Raw genomic sequence first — 21,491 nt, 5'->3', positions numbered from 1 at the left:
GACCAGCGGAAGCCCAGAGCATTCACTGCTTTATTGTCCAAGGAAAGGCTGCCCAGATAGAGGGCGTCTGCACAGGAGGCGCCCGCGGGCCGCGCGCTACTCATGCAGCCAGTGTTGGGCGCTGTCCTCCCAGCACAGCAGCTCCTCGCCGCGGAACCAGAGCGCGATCTCGCGCCGGGCGCTCTCCACGGAGTCGCTGCCGTGGATCACGTTCCTGCAGGGGGAGCCTCGTGAGGCCTGCGGCCGCTGGGATCAGCGGGGCGGGACGGGGTTGGCCTTACTTGCCAACCTCCACGCAGAAGTCCCCGCGGATGGTGCCGGGCGCCGCGTCGGCCGGGTCGGTGGCCCCAATGAGCGCCCGCGCTGCGCGCACCACGTCCAGCCCCTGCCACACCTGCGCGCGGGCCGGCGGGGTCAGCGCCCAGGCCCGCGCCCTCCGCCCGCCCCGCCCTGCCGGCACTCACCATGGCCACCACGGGCCCCGAGCGCATGTAGTCCACCAGGCGGCCGTAAAAGGGGCGCTCGCGCAGCCCGGCGTAGTGCTCGCGCAGCAGCTTGTCCGAGGCCTGCGGGGCCGGGGTGGGGACGGGGTGGGGCCGGGGTGGGGACCTGGTGGGGCCGGGCCTTGCGCGCCGGGGTCCCCGCCCTCCTGCCCGCCCCGCCAGCGCCCTCACCTGCACCAGCTTCAGCGCCACCAGCTTGAAGCCCTTGCGCTCGAAGCGCCGCACGATCTCGCCCACGAGCCGCCGCTGCACGCCGTCGGGCTTCACGGCCAGGAAGGTGCGCTCGTGCTCGCCGGCGCCGGCTGCGGGGAGCCGCGGGGACCGGAGGGGTCGGGGCGCGTCGGGCCGGCCGCCCACAGCCCCCCGCCCCCGGCCCGCGCAGCTCACCCGCCGGGAAGAGGTGAGCGAGCACCGTCAGCATCAGGCACAGCATGGCGACGGCGGCGGCGGCGGGCGGGGCCTGCGCTTAAAGGGGCGGGGCGGGGGCCGCCCCCTCCCGGTCCCTGGCTGCCGGTCCCCGCGCTCCCCGTTCCCGGCTCCCCGTCCCCGCTCTCCCCGCCCCGGCTCACGGTCCCCGCTCTCCCCGTCCCGCGTCCCGCACTCGAAAGAAGCACAGCCCAGGACGCAGGCGCCGCCTTTATTTGCACGCACAGCTCGGGGCACAGGCGGCGGTGGCCGCCGGACTCAGTGTCCGGGTCGGCGCCGGGCCGCGCCCCCAGGGCTGAGGCAGCGGCCCGCAGAAGCGCCCTCCAGTCACCCCGGGGCGTCGGACGGCGCGCGGGCCGCTACACAGCCGTGCCCTTGCTCTCCGCCCGCGGCCTGGCGGGGTAGTCCCAGGGCTGCCCGGCCCGCTCCAGGCTCAGCATAGGCTCCGCGGTGCTCGCGTCCCCGCGTTTCCGCCGCTCGGCCAGAATCATGGCCCGCAGGAGCGGCGGGTAGGGCACGCGGCGCGGGGCGTCCCGGGGCGGCGGGGACGCGGGCGCGGTGAAGGCCGCCTCCTCGTGCTTGGGTACCAGCCGCCAGTCGTGGTACATGGCCTGCGCGACCTCCCGCGGCTCGCCCTCCGTGCGCCCTGGAACGAGGGCCGAGGCTGAGCGCACGGGCGCCTGCGGGTCCCCCCTCCACCGGGCCCCGCCCCGGGCCTCACCTCGGAAGGTCAGCACGCCCCAGGCCCGCCCGTGCTCCAGGTCCTGCAAGGCAAGCGCAGCGGCGTCGGCGGGCGCGCCCTCCCGCCCTCCCTCCCTCCCTCGCCGCGGCCGGGGCCCGCGCACACGCACCTGCGCCGTGTAGTCGGGCCGCACGCGCGTCAGGCGCCAGTAGCACGGCTCATCGTGCCGCCACAGCCAGGACTTGCGCGTCACCAGGCGGCCCAGGCCGAAGAGCGGCAGGCGGCGGAGCAGCTGCGGCAGGGTGCTCTCGCGGCGCACGTCGGGCCAGGCGCGCGCGGGTAGCCGGCGCCCCGAGTGCGGCCGCGTCAGCGTGTCGTAGTCCAGGGCGAAGCGCTGCGAGTCCCGCGGCCGCTCCCGCTGCTCTCGCAGGGCCCGCACGCGCCGGGCCAGCTCAGCGAGGAGCCGCGGCCGCACTCTCTTGCGCGCCATGGGGGCGCCGGGTCCGCGCCGGCCGGAAGCCGCCCGCCGGAAGCGCCCGGTGTCCCGCGCTAAGGCGTCCGGGCGCGGCCGGAAGCGGGCGGGGGGCGGCGGCGGCGGCTATGGCGCGGGCGGGCGCGGGTGGAGGGGGCGCTCGCGCCGGGCGGGGGGCGGCGGCCGACCTGGGAGATCTCGGACTCGGACGCCGAGGGCCCCGCGGGGCCGCGGGAGGAGCGGAGGGCGGCGGCGCGGCCGGAGCAGGCCCTGCGGCGCGTGGCGGTGCGCGTGGACCCAGGTGGGGGAGGCGGCGGGGGCGCCTGGCGGGGGCGGGGGCGCCGCAGCCGCGCGGGGGGCTCAGCCGTGTCCCTGCGGCCCGAGCAGCGCTGCTGGGAGACGCCGGCGTCCTGCTGGAGGCCCTGCGCGCCCTGGGCTGCGAGCGCCACGTCGAGGACCAGCGGCCCTCGCGCAGCCTCAGGTGGAGCAGAGCGCAGCCCGACCCGTGTCCTCGCGCGGTGAGCGTCCTAGCTCGTGCGCCCCGCGCCCCCGTATGCCCCGCGCCCCCGTATGCCCCGCGCCCCCATGCCCTCCGCGACCCCCGCGCCCCCGGCGCCCCTCCGTGCGCCCCGGGCCCCCGCGCTCCTCCGTGCCCTCCATGCCTCCCTGTGCCCTCCGCGCCCCCGTGCACCCTGCGCCCTCCCTGCCCTCACCGCCAGCTGCGCACCCCGCAGAGCGGCCAGCCAAGGGGAGGAGGGCCAGTCCCCGGGCTGCCATCCCCGGACCGCGGGTGGGACGCTGGGCTGCACAGCAGGCCCCGTGGGGCCCCAGTGGCCCAGGGGCACGTGCGGTTGGAGTGTGGGCAGCAGCGCCCCCGCTGTCCCCTCAGGTGCCTTCTGAGGTGCAGGCCGCAGACCTGGAGGAGGTGCTGCTGCTCCTGGAGCCTGAGGAGTTTCTGCGGGGCATCAAGGAGTTTCTGAGCCGCTGACCCAGGCGCTGGGGGCAGGGGCAGCACCCCTTCTCCACACCGGTGGCGGGGGGCGGGGTTGCTTTGCCATCAGGGCTCCCTCAAGGGGAGAGGCGGGCAGGGAAGCGGCAGGGCTCTTGGCCTGGGAGCAGCTGGAGGCCTGAGGCATGTCTGGAAGGCGAGAGATCTAGGAAGGTTCTCCCGGAGCTGAGCCCGAGTCCAGGCATTGGGTTAGAGTCTCTGTAGGTCCCAGCGTGCCAGCGTCGGCAGCTGCCACACACCTGCTGTAGGCTGAGCTACGCCAACTGGGCAGGGGTGCACAGGTGGGCAGAAACTGGGAGGTGCTGGGGCTTTCCCAGGTCCTCGGCCTTGTGGGAGGCACATAGCTGGGTTGTGGAGGAAGCCCATGCCCGTCTGGGCTTCCTGTCACTCCCGGGCTCGCTTCTGTCTGCAAACTGGCAGTGGCCCGGTAGCCAGTGGCCCTGCCTGCTGCAGCCCCGCAGACAGGCCAACGGGTTAAACCCTGGTTTGCAGATTTGCGGCCCGGCCTACTCCATGCCCTGGGCCTATCCTGAGAGCTCCGCCGGCCTCCACCTGGCTGTCATCGGGCTTAGACGCTTACCTGCGGTACGAGTCACTCTGGTGCCCCGACTAGGCTGGGTGGGGGAAAGGTGGTGGCAGCTCTGGGCTCGAGGGTGGCTGTGACGGTTAACTCCCTTGGGAGGGCTCAGGGAACAATGAGGTGTGGGAGCCACAGGGATGGTCACCTCTGCTCAGGTCTCACCAGCCCAGCAGCCGGGAGGTGCGGCAGCCAGAGGGTCCAGCAGTGGCCTGTGCCCCAGTGGCACCACTCAGCTGGCCCAAGGTGGAGGAGGTGAGGTGTTTGCCCTTGATCCTGGTGCTTGGGCTGCTCTCCAAGGCCCCGCAGCCCCGGTTTCTGTCCCAGAGCAGCATGTGGGGTTGGTCCCAGCTGGGTCGGTCTCACCCCAGGGGTGACCTCTGACCCACAGTGTGAGCTCACCTCCTAAGGCCCTGGTACTCCTGCAGCTCTGGGCACACCTGGATGTGCTGCTGGTGCCCTCCTGGGGGGAGCTGAGTCAGCACGTGTGCGCCTTCACCAAGGCCTTTGCTCAGCGCCCCTTCAAGTGCGTGACCCCCGCCCCGACTGTGGCTGTGGCTGGGAGGGAGACAGGGACACCTGCAGGGGCGGTAGCTCTCTGGTTCCCCTGAGAGCAGAGAGGGCCGGGGGCTTCGTTGAGCTGGATGGGATGCTTGAAGGACACGAGGTCTCTAGAAACTTCCCCGAGTCTCTTCCTGCCTTCAAGCAGTACCAGGAGTCCTGCGCCTTTTCCTTCTGCGGGGATGGGTGCTCGGCAGCAGGCGAGGAGTGGCAAGAGATGGCACAGGCCTGCGTGGGTCTGGTGGCAGCAGATCAAGCAGTTTAACCGGGTCAGCCTGGCTGTGACCGATGCTGTCGTCGCTGCCTTCCCCTCCCCCCGCCTTCTGCAGCAGGTGGGTCCCCTGCACCCTCCAAGTGTGGAGCCAGGTGTCCAAGATCCGCCCTGCTCATCCCTGTGCCTGCCCTAGCCATACATAGCCTGTAGCACGGAGCAGGAGCACCTGGCCCTCCTAGCGGACCTCCCCGTGAAGGTGGGCTGAGGTGTGCGGCCCCGCAGAGTGGGGCCTGACCTCTTCCCGTCGTATCTGCCTCTTCCTGACCTCCACCGACCCTGAGCTCCTACTGGACCTGGGCTCCTGACCATGCCTGAGGGACAGGAAGGGGCCTTGTTTCACCTCCCAGCAGGACAGAACAGGGTCCGCCCCACCAGGGGGAACAGCTGCAAACCACTGGGGGCAGGGACCAGGGACCAGGGCACCACACCTGGGGAGGTGCGAGGGGAGGGCATGGGGTGGCCACAATGTTCTTGGATAACTGGGACAAACCGGAGAGAATGGGGCGAGGGTGTCCCATGCCCCGGGTCCTGTACCACTGGCCCCAGGGCTGGTGCTGAGCTGGGGCGGTCAGGAAGGGGAGCAAACACCTCTCCCCCGGGCGGTGCTGTGATGCAACCAGACATGGCAGGAGAAGAGCCACAGGCACCCGGGAGCTTGGACCAGGCTGCTCTGGTCCTGCCACCACAGAGATGTTACACAAAATCTAAGTTTATTACAGTCATCTCAGTCTGGGGCGGGAGGGACAGCAGCTGATGACATGCACAAGCAAGTTAAAGAGAACTCAAGGCTGGCGGCAACCTCCAGGGCCGCCTCTAATGGGGTGTCCTCGTGGGCGGGGCCGCAGCCTCCTGGGTGCCGCCTTCCAGGGCCCGCAGTCGGTCCAGGAGAGCAGGGCAGCCGCTTTCACACAGTGCAGGCCGGAGCCAGATGCACTCAGGCTCCCGGGCCTGTCCTCGCCTTGGGGAGCAGAGGGACAGGCACCAAGACAGACCTCAGCCCAAGGCCTCCCTCTGGAGCGTGGCATGAAGGGAGGGATGGAGGACACGCCCCCTCGGCCCCAGGAAGGCAGTTTTCGCTGGAAGAGAAGTTATGTCCGTCGGTAGCGCTTCCTCTGGCAGTGCCGGGGCTCAGGGCTGCCGGGGGTGGCCGTGGCCTTGGGGGAGGGCGCAGGGGGCTTGTGGCGGCCACAGCTCATGCTCAGGACCCAGCCCAGCTTGTGGTGCAGCACCTGCTTGAGGCCAGGCGGCAGGGGCAGCCCCTCCAGCGTGTCCCCGGAGTCGGGCCGCAGCTGACGCAGGCGGTAGCAGCACAGGTACTGCAGGGACGTGATGCTGGCACAGGAGCGGATCACCTTCATGCTGCTCTTGGCGGCCGTAGAGCATACCATCGGGTAGAACTTCTTGTTCTGCAGCTTGGTGGCCGCCACGCCTGGGGGGTGGGGAGCGCAGCTGGACCCTGGGCCGCCCACGAGGTGGCATGTCCTCCGGAGGCGCGTGGGGACACACTCCCACCCGCCCGTGCCACCTCGCCCTCCGGTTTCTGTGAGGTGAGCCTTTTGGGGAAGCCTGGGGGCGCTCCCCAGGGCTCCAGCTCTACACTCCAGGCCCCAGTCAAGGTCATGGCCGCCCTCACCTATGCACTTCCTATTCTTAAAGAAGGTGAGCGTCCCATGCCAGGTGTCCAGGTGCACGCCAATGATGGAGCCCTGGCCAAACCTCGAGGAGAAGCTCGTTTTGTCGCCCTTGTGGTGGAGAAGCCCTGGGGGGGGGGCAGTGGGATGGGGTGAGCCTGGGGACCTCAGGGTTCCCCCAGCTCTGCCTGCCCTTGGGGTGCCGCGCACCTGTGTAGGAGAGGCCCCAGCTGTCCTCATCCCTGCCAAGCAGACTGCAGAACGTGTGGTGGTACTTGTCCAGGTCCACGTCTGACGTGCCAATGCCCACCATCTAGGAAAAAAGAGCAGGGTGGGCAGGGGCTGTCCTGGGCGCCTGGGGTGCTGCCCGCTGCTCCCCACCAGCGACCACATACCATGTCGGTGCCGTAGACCGGCGAGGTCATCTTGATCTCCCAGAAGTGCTGGCCCTCCCCCAACTCCTTGGTGCCCCTGATGGCTGCGGTGCCACAGCTGTACTCCATGTGGAAGTTGACCTTCCGGTTGTCACAGCTCAGCAGAGTGGCCGAAGACTTATTCAGGTCATCCCACACCCAGTCAAAATCTGCAGGAGTGAAGGCCAGGCTGTGGCAGCTCGGCCAGGCCCCTCCCCGGTCCCCAGCCCCGGCCCCCCAGGTGCTCACACTCGTCCTCCTCGCCACAGCGGCAGTCCTTGTCCTTGCCCCGGTGCACCACGTGCAGGCTGCCGCACAAGGAGGCCTCGCTCTGGCTGTCACAGTCACAGAAGGACTCCCCAGTCACAGGCACGGCGCTGGGGATGGGCGGCGGCAGGGCCGAAGACTCAGGGTCGGAGTCAGAGTCACTGTGCTGGGACAGAAGGACTGGCTGTCCCCACCTGGCGTGCCCTCCACCCCAAGGTCAGCCACCTGTGGGTCAACCGCACTGATACCCAAGGACAGGACCGGAGCTTCCCTGGGTCTCCTGCGCACGGCCAGCCCCCACCCTCCTCAGTGCCACCCTGGGAGGGGGGTCAAGGGCTCCACCCCATCCCCACATAGCTTTGCGGTCACTGGGAGCCCCGCTGACGGCCAGCCAGGAGGGGCCACCTGCCAGTTCTTTCTCTGGACAGCCGGAAGCACGGAGCCCGGGACGAAGTCTGCTGTTGACCCCAGGAGGGCAGCCTGGCAGCGGCCGGGCTCCAGCGGGGGCCCCTCAGCATGGCAGGGCGTGAGCGCCTGTCCTGGACGGTGGCCCTCCCATCATCCATGCCATGGGTGGCTCTGACCACCCCCCCCTCCACAGGGCCCTGGAGCCCCTTGGTCCTGTGTGGACACTTGGAGCTTCGGCTATAAGAGGTCCTCTGCCCGAGGGTGCCCAATCCTCACGGCATGTGCCACACACGGGGGCCTGATGGTGGCCCAGAGCCAGATCCTTCCTGAAAGCAGCCAGGAGGCCTGCCTGTGCGCACAGATGTTCCTATCCTGACCACATCTGGTCCCCTGTCCAGCAGGCAGGCAGCCTCGGGTCCTGATTAGGGCCCACCCTGCACCCCTGCTCCCCGCCCCTAGGCGCTCCTCTCCCCCGCAAAGCCATCTGCACTGCTGGCCAGGGCTGGCCACACCTCCACACTCTGGTGCTTGGTGCCAGGCCCACCCCCTCCCCCCCAGCTGGTGTGTGCACCTGTCTCCCGTGGGGTGGAGCCTCTCTGTTCCTAGATCATGGGGGAGAGGCTTTCCCCCTTCACTCCCATACCCCGTCCTCTGTCCTGCTGCTCTACATACTCCCACCAGGACAAGAGCTGACGAGCACGCTCCCGTTTCTCTCCTGTTGCACCCAGGGCCACGGAGCACGGGCTGCCCTGATCCCTCAGGCAGGAAGCCTCGGCCGAGGATGGACACGGGATGGGAAGAAGGCCCAGAGCACTGTGCTTGGGTGGAATGCAGGTTCCTCAAAAGCCAGGGCACACTCACCGCTACCCAGAAGCAGCCCCTTCCCACTTGGCCAAGACCCAGGGTCTCAGACTGGAGCACTGGAGGCCCATGTGGTCGGCCCCTGCTCCCAAGCCCCAGGGGTCAGCTGCCGCCCACCAGCCATAGGGCAGCATCAGAGCAGAAGGGAAGAGGGGGGTGTTCAGCCTTCAGACGTGCTTGGGGTGACACGCCCACCCACACAGCCAAGGATTCCAGGTCCATTAGGTGACAGGCAAGCTACAAACGTGTGTCAAGGGCTACGCCCGGGCCCCCCAACACCGCCCACATCTTCTAGCGATGAGTTGGCAAGGCAGGGACAGCCATGAGAACAGATCACCTGGGTCACAGGGTCAGTGGGAGCCAGAGACAGGAAGGAATGCAAGCCTAGGCCTCCTGCCGGTGGAGCAAGGAGTTTGGGGAGGCTCTAGGAAAGGACCCAGAACATCCACAAGTCAGCCACTGCCTCCAGTTCTCTCCTCCGAGCCCTGGTAGTTCCCCCGAGCTCAGCCACCCCACTCTAAAGAAAAGAGACAACCACTTCCTCCTAGGCCACCTAGCTGTGTCAGGGCAACAACACACACAGGGTGGCTGTGCCTGGTCACCCAAGAATCACCCCTGCAGGAAGCAGCCAAGGTGACTCAGGGCAGAACCCAAGCCCTGTCCTGGTCCCAGAGATCCGAGCGGCCATCCAGCACCCACCCCAGCGACAGGCACAGTGGTCGCCCGGCTCTGCTACTCCAATCGGCATGGCTGAGGTCAGTCCAGTGAGCCACTCAGAGGCGTCAGCCCGCCCAGCAGCTCCTCTGAAGGCTTCCGGGCCTCCCAGAACTCGAGCTGCTGTGCGTGGAAGGCACAGGCATCCCGGCCTCTAAACGTTGTTACGTTCTTTCTATGCACGTGTACGCGAACACGGAGTATCCGTGTGTACAGGCGGGGACGACATCTGGGAGCGCACATGGCAAGGGAACCACTGCCACCTTTGGAAACAGGTTGGGTAAGCAGAACGCAAAGCTTCTGTTGAACTGACCAAGCTGTGCGGCAAACAGACGAGTTGAGAGAAGACTGTGGTGTCCGTCCTGGGGTCCCGTCACTGCAGGCCATGTGGGTTCATCTGGCCCGTCCTCTGCTCTCAGGAGCATCTTTCGTTCCCGCCGCTGGCGCCTCTACCCCCCTTCAGCCAGGCGCCCCCACTAGGACCTACCTGCCCGTCAGAGTCGTAGCCCCAGTTCGCGGTCCCTGCCAGAGCCACAGCCCGGGCATCCGTGTCTCGGTGGGCGGCACTCAGGACAAAATGCCAAGCTCTGCTGCTCCGAGGGCGCCTGGCCATGGTGAACAGGATCTGGAAGGAAACCCAGCTTGTAAGCGGAGAAGCCTGTGGCAGCACCTGCGCTGCGTCCTCAGCCCGCTGCCGAGGTGGAGGCTCTCCCAAGCCCGGCGGACACGGGGCGAGGGCCCCGGAGCTCTCCCCGACCGCCCCCTGCCCCCGCGGGCAGGCACCTTGACGAAAGCTGAGCAGAGTGCGTGGAGCACCGTCCAGATGCCCATGACCCTTGAACACGTATCTTGGCCCCTCTCTGGGCTCGGCCTGTCCCTCGGGCATCTCGCTCCTTGTCTGGCTCCACCTCTCTCGTCCACTTTGACAAAAGGCATCTCCACCATCCGAGTTCCTCATGCCAGACCCACAGCAGTCATGCTGCCAGCCTGTCCTCCCCGGGCGGTGGCCTCCCGGCCCCACCCCCAGACCAGGTCGGAGCCCCCCAGCCCGAGGCCCGAGGACCGCCACAACGCTCCTCCGCCCCGGCTCCTCCCACTTCCCTCGCCGACTTCTTGGAAACACAAACCGTAAGAATTTTTTAAACAAGCCTTAACAAGTCCCGAAGCCCCCCGGCCTTGCGTCGTTCCTGAGGTACATACCCTGTCCTGCAGAGCCCACCCCGCGCCCCCGCGCTTGGCCAAGCCACGGCCCGGGGCGGGGCGAGCCCTGTCCTGCCCTCTGCCCCGAGCGCCTTCGCCTCCCCGCGACCCAGGGCCGCCCCGAGGTCGGGACTCCGGCCCCGGCGCCGCCGCCCGCGGGAACAAAGGCGCGCCGGGCCCCCGCCGCCAGCGGTCCCGCCAGGCCGGGGGCGGCGCCGGGAGGTCGGGGCGGCCGCCGCTCACCTGCCGCCTAGCGCCGAGCTCCGCCGAGCCGCCGTGACCTACTTTCGGCTCCGGAGCTGAACGTAAACAATCCCCGCCCCGCAGCCCGCCCCCCGCGCTGCATTGGCCCCGCGGCGCTCGTAGGCGCGGGCGGGCGCGGCCGCTCTGCGGCGGGCGGGGGGCGGGCCGCGCGGCTGGGGCCCGCGGAGAGGCGGCTGGGCCCGTCAATCCTGGCCGCGCGTGCCCATTGGTCGGCGCTCGAGGGCCCGGCGACCCATTGGGCGAGGGGCGAGGCGGCGCCTGACACGGAGTGGAGCCCGTTTCCGGTCGTCGTCGGCCCCGGAACCTACGTGCCCCTTACGTGGGATGTAATTGGCTGAGCAGAGCGCGAGGGAGCCTATGAGGACGGCCGGGGGGCGGGCACTGCGCGGGAGCGTGGCCGCGAGCGGAAGCCGCGCGGTGCGGCGGCCGGGATGGGGACGGCGGCAGGTGAGCGCGCGGGCGGGACTGCGGCCGGAGAAGAGGGGAGCGGGGGGGTGGAGGGCAGCGCTGGGCTCCCGGGACCGGGCCTGGGTGCTGGGGGGCCGCCCCGACACAGGCTCCCGGCGCCGGTTCCCCCGCAGTCCTCCCGCAGCTCCAGGTGCGCGGCCTCGCAGGTGCTGACGACCGGCGGAGCGGAGTCAGGGCACCCCAGGTGGGCCCGGGCCGCCGCGGAAGGCCTTCACCCTGAGGGCGCTGGCGTCCGTCGGGGCCAAGGGCGGGTCTCAGCTTAGGGCCACGCGAGGTGCTTGGGGGCCTCCCAGGGCGCCCGGTGCGAGGGCATCCTGCGTCGTGCCCCCCTCTCCTGCTCAGGGCCCGGAAACCTGGCAGGCGTCCGGCACATCCTCCTCGTTCTCTCGGGGAAGGGGGGCGTGGGGAAGAGCACCATCTCCACGGAGCTGGCCTTGGCCCTGCGCCATGCCGGCAAGAAGGTGAGCCCCCCGCCCAGCCGCCGCGGTCCTCAGCCTCTGCCCGCCTCGCGGCTCCTGCACGCCGCGGACGTCCTGTCTCCTCGCAGGTGGGGATCCTCGACGTGGACCTGTGCGGCCCCAGCATCCCTCGCATGCTGCGGGCGCAGGGCAGGGCTGTGCACCAGTGTGACGGCGGTTGGGTACCTGTCTTTGTGGACCAGGAGCAGAGCATCTCCCTCATGTCCGTGGGCTTCCTGCTGGAGAACCCCGACGAGGCCCTGGTGTGGAGGGGCCCCAAGAAGAACGGTAACGCCGCAGTCCGCCTTCCCGCTTCTCCCAGCTGCCCCCATGGCACCCACGAGTCAGTGCGGGAGTCCTGTGGGAGCTGCGCGCCCTCCGCCCCAGGGTTTTTGGGTAACGTGGGAGACTCTGACAGCTGACTGTTCCCAAGGGGTCGTGCTGCTCACCTGAGCAGTCGGGCCCACACGGAGTTGGGAACAGAAGGCACCTCCAAGGCTGGCGTCACCACACCCCCGTCCCTGAGCTCAGACCCGAGTCCGCCCAGCCTGGGCCCCACTGAGCCCCTGTAATTGGGGGGGCAGGCAGCAGGCTCCCCTGCCACCACAGCTCCCCTCTTCCTGTAAAAGCTTGAGGTGTCCCCGAGTGCAGGTGCTGACGGCCCCCCGAGGATCACAGCTCCTGGGTCCAGACCTGAGTGGAAGTCTGATGGGGCAGGAGCAGCCCGCAGCTGGGAAGGGAGAGGTGCTCGCGGGGGACCCCCCCCCCGCTGTGTGCCCCGCTCCACCGTGAGAGGCGTGCCTTGCTGTGCTGGGTGGGCCCTGGGCCTGCAGAGGCCCCCGAGCAGCAGGCTGGCTGGAAGTGAGGGCCTTGCTGCGCCCCCAGTGAGACCCCGGGCCTTCACAGCACTCATAAAGCAGTTCGTGTCTGACGTGGCCTGGGGGCAGCTGGACTACCTGGTCGTAGACACGCCGCCAGGAACCTCTGACGAGCACATGGCCACCGTGGACGCCCTGCGCCCCTACAGTCCCCTGGGGGCCCTCGTGGTCACTACGCCCCAGGTATGGCGGCCGCTCCCGGGGCCAAGCACCTTCCTCTGCCCTCCGTGCCCTTGGCGCTGTGCTCTGAGGGTACCCAGCGGCCGGCGGTGACTGGTTCCCGGCCCTTAGGCGGTGTCCGTGGGGGACGTGAGGCGGGAGCTGACTTTCTGTCGGAAGACAGGGCTGCAGGTGCTCGGGGTCGTGGAGAATATGAGTGGCTTCGTCTGCCCACACTGCGCAGTGAGTCGTGGGGACTTGGTGGGGTGGGGTCAGGCACGCCATGGGCCGGAAGGGCAGCCGGGGGTTGGGTGTGTGGGTGTCCTTCAGGCCCCGCACGTCTCTCCTAGGAGTGCACCAACGTTTTCTCTCGAGGAGGCGGGGAGGAGCTGGCCACGCTCGCCGGAGTCCCGTTCCTGGGTGAGTGTCAGGGCCGCCGCTCTGCTCTGCTCTGCTCTGGGGACCGGGAGGACAGGCTTGCCTTCCGCCACCCTCACAGCCCATCCCCGCCCTCTCCCTCCGCAGGCTCCGTGCCTCTGGACCCTGAGCTCTGTGGGAGTCTGGAGGAAGGGCGAGACTTCATCAGGGACTTCCCCAAGAGTTCTGCCTTCCCCGCGCTCTTCTCCATAGCCCAGAAGGTTCTGAGTCAGGCACCCGCTCGGCTCTCCTAACCAAGGCAGCCCCTCCGCCGTGTCTCCCCGCATCTGGGGGCGGTGGGTGGTTCTACCTGGGGGGGTGGCCTGAGCCCTCAGAGAACAGCATGCCCCAGGGCATGGCCGGCTGCCTCCGGGGCCCCATGGGTCACAGGGTCCAGGAGATCCCCGGCGTCTGCTGCCCGCGATGCTGGTGACTGAGCTGGGGGGCATCCTGTAAGGATTTGGGCCGGTTGGCCTCAGAGGAGTCCACAATTAAACGTGTTCCACCGGCGTGGCTCGGGCTTGATGCTTCAGAGAGCTGTGCGCCGTCCTGTCTGGGCCTCAGTGCCCCCGCAGCTGCCAGCTGTGCCTGTGACACCGCCCATAGGCCCCGCAGCCCCCGGGTTGAGCGAGGGGTAGACTGCAGAGGGCATGGTGCTGAGGACTTGCGTGCCCCTGGGGGGCTCAGCCCCACGGCCCCCACGCCCTCCCCCACACCCTCCCCACGGTGGCCGGCAGAGCTGGGCGGGAAAGGGGGCAAGGTGCAGGAGGCCGGGAGGGACTGGGGCAGGGGGGCGCAGACTGATGCTTCCTGGTCGGAGGGAGAGGGCAGGGGTATGGGGGGGCCCAGCTGTGCCACCTTCGCAGGACCAGGGGCTCCGAACGATGGGAAGGGGGCGCTGCTGCCCCTCCGGCATGGGCAGGCATCCTTGGAGGGCTGTGGGGTGGCGGCCACAGGGCAGAGCTTTCCTCCACCCACCACCCACCCCCAGCTATGCCCCGGGGTCACATGCTTGTGTCAGATGGCTTTTAATAAACGACGGCTGGGATCCTGAGGATGTGTGGTGGCCCCTCCCTTCCACCCCCCTCCCCATCCATCGGTCAGGGACCAGGACCCGGGGCTGTGTCGTGTCTGCCGAGGGGGACACCGAGGGCCCACTTTGCCCCCAGGGGCCACCAGCCGGCCCCAGCCTCGCTCAGCACTGAGCAAAGTGGGCGTCGGCGACGTCACGCAGGTCGAGGCCCGAGACGCCCGGGGGGCCGGCGCAGGTGATGTTGTTGGAGACATAGATGGGCGGCTGGCCATCGTCCCCCTCGGGCGCAGCCTGGACGAGGCGCGGCACGACACCCGGCTCCCGCAGAGCCAGGGCCCTGAGGGCACCGAGCGCGCAGCTGCAGTCCCAGGGGTTGTCCCCAAGCCAGAGGCGCTCCAGGCCCGCAGCCGGCGGCGTGAAGGTCCGCAGGGAGTTGTTGGTGAGGCTCAGGTAGCGCAGCTGCCCCAGCTCAGCCAGCTCGCCGTCCGGCAGCGCCTCCAGGCGGTTGTGCGAAACGTCCAGCCAGAAGAGGCGCTGCAGGGGCCGCAGGGAGTCGGCCACCAGCGCCGCCAGCTGGTTGCCCGAGAGCAGCAGGTACTCCAGCTTGCCCAGGCCCTGGAAGGCCCGCGCCGGCAGGTGCGTAAGCCGGTTGGCCGTGAGGTCCAGCTCCAGCAGCTCCGCCAGCCCCCACAGGCCCTGCTCGTCCACGGCTGTGATGCCGTTGTGCTTGAGGAAGAGCCGCCGCAGCCCCGACAGGCCAGCGAAGGTGCGCGGGCGGACACGGCCCAGGCAGCCGCGCTCCAGGTGGAGGCTGTGCAGCCGGCCCAGGCCCTGGAAGGTGCGCTCAGGGAGGCTCCGCAGGCAGTTCCCGGACAGGTTCATGACCGCCACGCTGAGCAGGCCGACGAAGGCGCCCGCCTCGATCTCGCGGATCTGGTTGTCGTTGAGCGTCAGCACCTCCAGCTGGCCCAGGCCCTCAAAGGCCTTGTCAGGCAGCTGCCGGATGCGATTGTGGCCGAGCCGCAGCTCCTCCAGGAAGTGCAGGTCTCGGAAGGTGCGTGGCCGCAGGCCGGCGATGGCATTGTGTGACAGGCGCAGGACGTGCAGGCCCAGCAGGCCGGGGAAGGTGTCCTCCAGGAGGCCGGCCACGCGGTTGTGCGACAGGTCTAGCCAGCGCAGCGCCTTCATGCCCAGGAAGGCGCCGGGCGCCACGGCAGCAATGACGTTGTGGTCCAGGTAGAGCTTCTGTAGCTTGGGCAGCTTGACGAACACATTGGCCTTGACACTGCGCAGGGCGTTCCTGCTCAGGTCCAGCTCCCGGAGCTCCCCCAGGCCGCAGAAGAGCGGGGGCTGCAGGTAGGCCAGCTTGTTGCCCGCCAGCACCAGCTCGCGCAGGCTGGCCAGGCCCTGGAAGGCGGCGTCGGGGAGCACGGCCAGGCCGTTCCAGCCCAGGTGCAGGTCCCAGAGGTCGGCCAGGCCCCGGAAGAGGCCCTCGTCCACCCAGCCCAGCATGTTGTTGCTGAGGCCAAGTGAGGCCAGGCCCGGCGTGTGCAGGAAGGTGTGGGCTGCCAGGCCGCGCAGCTGGTTCCGCTCCAGGTGTAGGTGGCGGAGCTGCTGCAGGCCGAGCAGCACCCGCGGCTCCAGGCTGGCCAGCCCACTGCCCTGTAGGTTCAGGAAGCCCAGGCTGGAGAGGTTCTGGAAGGCCGCCTCGGGGATGGAGGACAGGTTGTTGCCATCCAGCCACAGGGCCCTAGCGCCAGCCGGGATGCCATCGGGCAGCCTCGTGAGGTTCCGGGAGCTGCAGAAGACGCTGAGCTCGTCCGTGTAGTCGTCGTGGCCGCAGGTACAGGCAGCCGGGCACTGCAGGCTCTCGGGGGCCCCTGGGACCCCGGGCTCTGCTGCCTGCAGGCCGCGAGGGCCCAGCGCTGCCCAGGAAACCAGCAGCATGGCCAGGACCGGGCTTCCTGCGGGGACAGGGGCCAGAGGGTGTGAGCCCCGGGCTGAGGGAGACGGGGAACGTTCCAGGCCACAGCCTACACGTGTGCTCCAGCGTGGAACTCCGCTCCCGACCGCGGTGCCTGACCGGAGGTGGTGGCCTGCTGACGGCCCAGAGGAAGGTGGGAGCTCGGAGCTGCGTTCTGCCTGCCTGAGAGAGAAGCGGAGCCACACAGGACAACGGGCACCTCCCGCAGCTCAGAACCGCCTGCCCTTTCCAGCCCTGCAGGTACACCAGAGGAAGGACGCCTGTTCTGGAGCGACCTGAGGGTAGGGGTACCCTGCTGCTGCTGTGGGGCGGTCTGCATCCCTTTGTGGACACTCGATGGGGCCGTGTCACCAGGTAGGCTTGGGGGGGAGCGGGCATTCTGGAGCAGGCCTGAGCAGGCATGTACTCCGTGCTCTTGAGGCCTGGACTGAGTAGGTGAGGCTGCCCCGGTTCGGCTCCCCGGTTGGGGGGCCCTCACCCACGTGCTCCCTGGCCTGCGCACCTCACACCTGGGTACGGAGCCTGGCGCTGGTGGAGGGGTAGAGTGGGGCGGACGGGACTCCCTGCCATCAACTCATCAGGAGGCAGGGGCCTTCCAGGACAAAGGACACCAGGCCCCACACCAACAACACCCCAAAACCTGCGTGGATCACTGGGCTGCCCACCGCATTGGGCCCGTCCCTGCCCTTGGAGGGCTCAGGATGAGGCCAGAGGATGCCCCACACCCACCTGCATGGGGCTGGGCCCCGAGGGGGATGGGGTGACATGGCCTGGCCTTGAGGGGCTGCGAGGGCAGCAGTCCCCAGCCTAGGGAAGGGTCCCCCAGGGTGGAGGTGTGAGGAGATGGGCCCTAGGGCCAGAGAGGTGCCCAAGGGTGCATCCCTGGGCAGCGCCTCAGCAGCGATGCCTGCCCTGTTGTTCTGCCCTGAGCTGAGCCCTCCCTGGGGCTGCCCCTGGCCATGGGGCTCGGGGGGGCACAAGGTTGGGACCCCCGAGTGAGGGGCCAGGGCCCTTGAGGCACCTCACCTCTGATCAGGGCCATCTGGCTGCAGGGCGGAGCGCAGGCAGGCTGTGAGCTGGATGCGTCTGCTGGGGCTGGCTGCGCCTGCCCTCTGATTTCCCCACTGCCGGGGCAGCCAGCACCCCGTGGCCGGACAGCCCAGCCCAGCCCGACTGGCCCCGATTCCATTAACCCTCCCGTGCCCAGCGGCCAGCATCAGCCCCAAGTGTCTAGGATGCAGACGGCACGGGGGGGAGCTGGGGGCTGCATTCACCCTGAAGTCACCTTGAGGGCTTGAGGTGGGCCGGGTATGGTTCCGAGGCTCCGGTGGTCACCCCCAGCCATCCTCCTGCAGGACTGGGCGGGGCAGAGCCGGGCAGCAAGCCAGTGGGGGACAGGGGTGTCCCCTGGAGCAGTCTGCTAGGCTGGGAGGCTCAAGATGGGTTTGGGGAAGCCAGGAGAGGAGGTCCCCGTGTCTGGCTGGTCTCCTGCCCCTCATAGGGACCCCTGGGGCAGCGGTGAGGGACCTCCCCTCAGCAGATGGCCACGTGGGAGTTAAGCAGGAGAAGAGCCTGGCATGCTGACCCCCCTCCTTCCCCTGCCCGTTTCCTAACAGCCTGGGTGGGGTCCTTGTGAGGACTCCCCAGGCCCGGCCCAGCCTTGGCCCAGCCTGACTCCTGGGACCTCGGGGTCAGCTGGTGTCTGGCCACGCCTCCTCCCCCCTACCTCTTCTAGGAACACCCGGGGCAGCCACCTTGTGTTTGCTTTCCCCCCGCACGGCCCTCCTGGGAGGAGCGGAGAGGCCTGGCCTTGGGGGAGCCGTCCTGTCGCCCTGGGACCAGCGTCCACCTGCCTGGGGACGCAGCCCGGCCTCTGGAGCTCCCCCCATGGGGCTGTGGCCACCCCGCCATCGGCCCGGTGCCCTGCCTGAGGTCGGCCCCAGGTCAGGCCGGGAAGAAGGTTCCCAGGCAGCAGGGCCCCTGGCCGCGCCCCACCCCGGCGCACCCGCACCTCGATAGGCCCCGACTCTGTGGGTCCCGTGGGGGCTGGGCTGCACGTGGCCGGGCCCCAGGGAGAGGGGCGGGGCCCCCGGGACTGCAGCACCCTCCCTGGCCTCAGCCCCCGGGCCCAGAGCTCCCGCGGTGGGGGTGGGGTGAGGGCGGCTTTATCTCTCCCTTTATCGAGCTTTGATTGATCCCCAGGTCGGGTCTCAGCCTCTGTTCTGAGAAATTATAGATCCGCCGGGAGAAAGTCCACGCCCAGAAATTTACACGGTAAACACGCGTTTCCACAGCACAAAGTGCGGACTCAGCACGTTCCCCGCGGGGCCTTCAGCCAGGCAGGGAGGGAGGGGTCGGGCTTGTTCTGGAAACCCCGGCAGGGCCCCTGCAGCTGCAGCCCTCCCCACGGCTGTGGCTGCCCCCAGCCCCCCAGAAGGACCCTGGAGCCTCCCCGGCCCCTCGGAGCCTGACCACTCAGGGAGTTGGCCACCTGCGGGGCTCCCCAAGGCACCTGGTTTCATTTGCTCCAGATTGTCACAGACACGGGGTCACACGCGAACCCTGGGTCCGGCTGCGTGTGTGACGTGGGATTCAGCTGGCCCGTCCCCGCAGCTGGCCCTGCTTGAGTCTCGGGACGCGCTCACCCACCTGCGGCCGGGGACACCGTGCCCGGAGCCTGTGGGCGTCGGTGGACGTGCTGGGACCCGGGGTGCGCCCCAGCAGGTGAGGCCGAGCCTTCCTGTGTGCTCAGCGGGTCACAACCCCCTGGGGCCGCACACACACCCCGCCGCCCCCCCCCCCCCGGTGTTCCTGACCCCAAGGGAGAGCAGCCCGTGGCCGTGGCGCTCATTCAGTGTTTGTCAAACACCAGCGAGAGTGCGGCCCCTCAGGCTGTCGCCGACTTCTCGTCCTGGGTCACCTGGGTCACCGTGAGTCGTGGTTCTGAAGGGTCACGGCCTGGAGCAAGTGTCAGGAGGATGCGGGCAGGGGCCCTGCACCGGCCGGAGCCTGTCCACTGTCCCTTCACCCCAGGCTCCGCCCATCTTCACGGTCCCCAACGCCCCACATGGTGCTGAGCGGAGGCCTCGGGCCGTGAAGGTGACAGGGCCCGGCTCTGGCTGGTGTCCGTGGCCACCCGCCGCTCTGGCACAGGGACCGAGCACATGCTGTCCAAGCGCCCCGGGGTCCCCTCACTGCTGCCGGCGGCCTGTCCCCGAGCCCCAGGGTGAGGAGGGGGTCCCTCCCTTCCGGGCCGAGCAGCCCGCCAGCGTCTGAACCAAAGCCAGGGCGGGGTGGGGGGTCGGGGTTGTGCTGCGGTTTGCGTGGAAGACACACCTGAGCCCGTGTCCCCGGCCGACGTCGTCTTGCCTGGCTCTCTTGCCGTCGTCCGCCTCCTGCATGGTTGTTAGGGTCTCGTTGCTAGATGGCAGTTAGGGGCCCTCCTTGCCGCCGGGTCCTTTGCTCCGCTCCGCATGTGGCACAGCCGCATAGGTGCCCTCACCCACAGGTGTCCCCTGAGACAGCCACAGGCACAAGGTACACGGTCCAGGCTGTGCTCCAGCGGGGTGGGTGGGGAGGCAGCCCAGGTGACAGGCGTCCAGGTTGCTGCCACTCGGGGGCCCCACGGACATGGCCACGAGCATTGACCTTCCACTCTCGGTTGCACGTGTGTCGTGTCTTGGGTAGCTTGGTGTGAGCGGAACTGCGGGTTCACGGTTCGTAGGTTTTACGTGTAAGTCACATCTGCGCCCGACAGAGCCGACTATTGCTCCCGAGCCGGCTACTGCTACGTGCAGCTTCTTACAAAACTACTTAGATAACGTTTTGGAAAGTACGAGCAGTGCGGCGGTTTCACGTCCTCGCCTGCACACGCCATGGTCGGTCATGCGCCGGCTGTCCCAGTGCCGTGTCGCTCTGGCCGCGACTGTTAGGCTCCTTTGCCCCGCCTTCTGGGGGAGGGGGCCTAAGTCTTGCTTCTAAGTTGTTTTCCAAGGCTTTAGGGGTGACGGGTTATCAGGATATTTGCAGCAATTTCTCCCGGGCTGTGGCTTATCCAGGTTTTCAAAATACCACCTTTTGGGGGGCCCTGGGTAAGGGACCGACGCCTGACCTCAGCTCTGGTCTCGACCTCGGGGTCCCGAGTCCAGGCCCTGCCTGGCCCCGCGCTCGGGGTAGAGCTTCCTTCAACAAAAAGAAAAGGTACGTTGTCTCTTACAGTGCAGCTGTGTATTTGGATGAAGTGCAGCTCATTGGCGTTTTTTCCTCGGGCTCGTGGCTTGGGCAAGCCTCGCGCCGGAACCCCCTCCCCCCCGCCCCTGTCTCCTCCCAGGGATGGGGAGCACCTTCCCATTTACTTCCATCATCTGTGTAAATCTTGCACCAGGGGCGCCCAGGGGGCTCCGTCGGTGAAGCGTCTGCTCAGGTCATCATCCCAGGGCCCAGGGATTGAGCCCCACGTCGGGTCCCCTGCTCCCCGGGGAGCCTGCTGCTCCCTCACCCTCTGGCCCTCCCCCTTACTCATGTGCGTGCTGCACGCTCTCGCTTTCTCCCAAATTAAAAAAAAAAATCTAGAAAAAAAATTCCTGCACTATTTTCGACAAAACAATTTGAGTTTTATTAGCTTAGTGCTACCGTGATTGGAATCTTCTTGATTTCGCTTCTGGCTTGTTAACAGCCCTGGAAATGCAGTGGGTTTTTCTCGCTGACCCTGAATCCCGGGACCAGCACCCCCGGCTCTGCCCTGAGGACGCCTCCGCCCCCTCCGAGGCCTGCATCCTGCCCTCTGCTGCTCCGCGCCTCCCTGCGCACAGCCCAGCGGTGACGGGGGTCTTAGAGCTGAGATCAGGCTGGTCCCCGTGGACTCTGACGTGTGACAGTAATGCTGTCGAAGGGACAGCCATCCTCACCCTGCCCCACGCCCGCTCACCTGCTGGCCGAGACTGTGGACCCACTGTCATCACGAAGGTCCTTAGCAGCAGAAGGGCCTCGGGGCAGGCGCAAGGCTACGGGAGGACGCTGTGGGCCGCCCCGGGCCCGCAGGAGTAAGCACGGCCGCGGGCGCTGACCCCGAGCACACCTGCCGCTGGGGCACTTGCACCTTCACACGGCACCTTGAGCCGATCCTGAGGTCTCGTCCTTCCCTCCTCGAGGACGGGCCGCGTGTTTGTTTCTGGACGTGCAGCTGACGGGCACTCCTGTGATGAACACCTGCTCCTAGTGCGTAGGGTTGTGGCCTTTTGTTACGAGTTTTACATCCAGGCTTCCGAGACTGATGCCTCATCTTCTCCCGAGGCGTCTGAGGCTTTAGGGTTGGGACGACGCTCGCCTGGCAGGAGGAGCGGGGACATGCCCGGCATTTTCTGGAAGCACATGAGTGGCATCCCTGACAGCCCTCGGTCCGCACAAAGACTTCAGACTTCGCATCGATTCAATTTCTTGTTACAGGTCGAATATTCAGGTTGTCCCTCCGAGTCTGGGTGAGTCTCCGCGCCCTCCTGGGCAGCGGCCGCCTGGTTTTCCTCGCAGTCCCAGAGGGGCCCCAACGGTTGTTTCCGCGGGCGGCGGTGGCATCCTGCACCCGCTTCCCTGCAGGCCTTTGGCCACTGTGCTTCTCTGTTGGCGGCTGTAACTGAGGGCTTGTCACCCTCGTGAGCTTTTTCACGGAACTAACTTTTGGGTTTTCTGTTTTCTATCTTGATGATCTGTTTTCTTCTACCTCCTTTCCGTTTCGTGTGCCCTTGGCTCTCGTTTTGTTTTGTTTTTTTAAATAATAAATTTATTTTTTATTGGTGCTCAATTTGCCAACATACAGAATAACACCCAGTGCTCATC

General features: G+C 68.1%; 6 protein-coding genes and 1 long non-coding RNA gene across 19 annotated transcripts; 3 read left to right on the top strand and 4 right to left on the bottom strand.

The window, feature by feature from the left end:
- Positions 1–16: 16 nt before the first annotated feature.
- On the bottom strand, positions 17–1,031 carry NME3 (NME/NM23 nucleoside diphosphate kinase 3). 9 transcript variants are annotated; one of them, XM_072754109.1, is made up of 5 exons: positions 891–1,031; positions 675–805; positions 465–566; positions 282–394; positions 17–214 (listed from the first exon to the last, which is right to left on the bottom strand). In XM_072754109.1, exons 1-5 carry the CDS (start codon positions 934–936, stop codon positions 97–99), a joined length of 510 nt encoding a protein of 169 aa, XP_072610210.1. In that variant the 5' UTR covers positions 937–1,031; the 3' UTR covers positions 17–96. The 9 variants fall into 9 exon arrangements, with proteins under 9 accessions (XP_072610210.1, XP_072610205.1, XP_072610206.1 ...); XM_072754104.1 differs by having other exon boundaries at positions 465–805; XM_072754105.1 differs by having other exon boundaries at positions 290–394; positions 465–805.
- A 93-nt stretch (positions 1,032–1,124) lies between these two features.
- Positions 1,125–2,155, bottom strand: MRPS34 (mitochondrial ribosomal protein S34). Its single transcript, XM_025984689.2, has 3 exons — positions 1,781–2,155; positions 1,651–1,693; positions 1,125–1,575 (listed from the first exon to the last, which is right to left on the bottom strand). The coding sequence occupies exons 1-3, from the start codon at positions 2,099–2,101 to the stop codon at positions 1,289–1,291; spliced, it is 651 nt and encodes a 216-aa protein (XP_025840474.2). The 5' UTR covers positions 2,102–2,155; the 3' UTR covers positions 1,125–1,288.
- Positions 2,156–2,193: 38 nt separating this feature from the next.
- Positions 2,194–9,963, top strand: EME2 (essential meiotic structure-specific endonuclease subunit 2). Its single transcript, XM_072754099.1, has 6 exons — positions 2,194–2,384; positions 3,585–3,677; positions 3,828–3,924; positions 4,098–4,195; positions 4,379–4,562; positions 7,952–9,963. The coding sequence occupies exons 1-6, from the start codon at positions 2,212–2,214 to the stop codon at positions 8,408–8,410; spliced, it is 1,104 nt and encodes a 367-aa protein (XP_072610200.1). The 5' UTR covers positions 2,194–2,211; the 3' UTR covers positions 8,411–9,963.
- SPSB3 (splA/ryanodine receptor domain and SOCS box containing 3) lies at positions 5,198–9,756 on the bottom strand. 3 transcript variants are annotated; one of them, XM_025984728.2, is made up of 7 exons: positions 9,582–9,743; positions 9,286–9,423; positions 6,798–6,981; positions 6,531–6,718; positions 6,346–6,448; positions 6,138–6,263; positions 5,198–5,933 (listed from the first exon to the last, which is right to left on the bottom strand). In XM_025984728.2, the coding sequence occupies exons 1-7, from the start codon at positions 9,741–9,743 to the stop codon at positions 5,593–5,595; spliced, it is 1,242 nt and encodes a 413-aa protein (XP_025840513.1). In that variant the 3' UTR covers positions 5,198–5,592. The 3 variants fall into 3 exon arrangements, with proteins under 3 accessions (XP_025840513.1, XP_025840512.2, XP_072610199.1); XM_025984727.2 differs by having other exon boundaries at positions 9,286–9,756; XM_072754098.1 differs by lacking the exon at positions 6,138–6,263 and having other exon boundaries at positions 9,286–9,756.
- Positions 9,964–10,515: 552 nt separating the features above from the next.
- On the top strand, positions 10,516–13,155 carry NUBP2 (NUBP iron-sulfur cluster assembly factor 2, cytosolic). Of its 3 annotated transcripts, none has more exons than XM_025984869.2 (7): positions 10,592–10,709; positions 11,073–11,191; positions 11,278–11,476; positions 12,095–12,249; positions 12,358–12,468; positions 12,576–12,645; positions 12,751–13,155. In XM_025984869.2, exons 1-7 carry the CDS (start codon positions 10,694–10,696, stop codon positions 12,894–12,896), a joined length of 816 nt encoding a protein of 271 aa, XP_025840654.1. In that variant the 5' UTR covers positions 10,592–10,693; the 3' UTR covers positions 12,897–13,155. The 3 variants fall into 3 exon arrangements, with proteins under 3 accessions (XP_072610203.1, XP_025840654.1, XP_025840656.1); XM_025984871.2 differs by having other exon boundaries at positions 10,640–10,709; positions 10,844–11,191; XM_072754102.1 differs by lacking the exon at positions 11,073–11,191 and having other exon boundaries at positions 10,516–10,709; positions 11,392–11,476.
- A 499-nt stretch (positions 13,156–13,654) lies between these two features.
- Positions 13,655–16,848, bottom strand: IGFALS (insulin like growth factor binding protein acid labile subunit). Its single transcript, XM_025984865.2, has 2 exons — positions 16,686–16,848; positions 13,655–15,639 (listed from the first exon to the last, which is right to left on the bottom strand). The coding sequence occupies exons 1-2, from the start codon at positions 16,846–16,848 to the stop codon at positions 13,838–13,840; spliced, it is 1,965 nt and encodes a 654-aa protein (XP_025840650.1). The 3' UTR covers positions 13,655–13,837.
- LOC112909079 (uncharacterized) lies at positions 15,662–21,456 on the top strand. Its single transcript, XR_012000671.1, has 5 exons — positions 15,662–15,792; positions 15,892–17,602; positions 17,862–17,933; positions 18,191–18,383; positions 20,335–21,456. It is a non-coding gene; the product is annotated as an uncharacterized lncRNA (long non-coding RNA).
- The last annotated feature ends 35 nt before the right edge of the window (positions 21,457–21,491 follow it).

Source organism: Vulpes vulpes, chromosome 3, assembly GCF_048418805.1.
Source record: "Vulpes vulpes isolate BD-2025 chromosome 3, VulVul3, whole genome shotgun sequence".
NCBI lineage: Eukaryota > Metazoa > Chordata > Mammalia > Carnivora > Canidae > Vulpes > Vulpes vulpes.
This window is presented reverse-complemented; position numbering and strand designations above follow the sequence as displayed.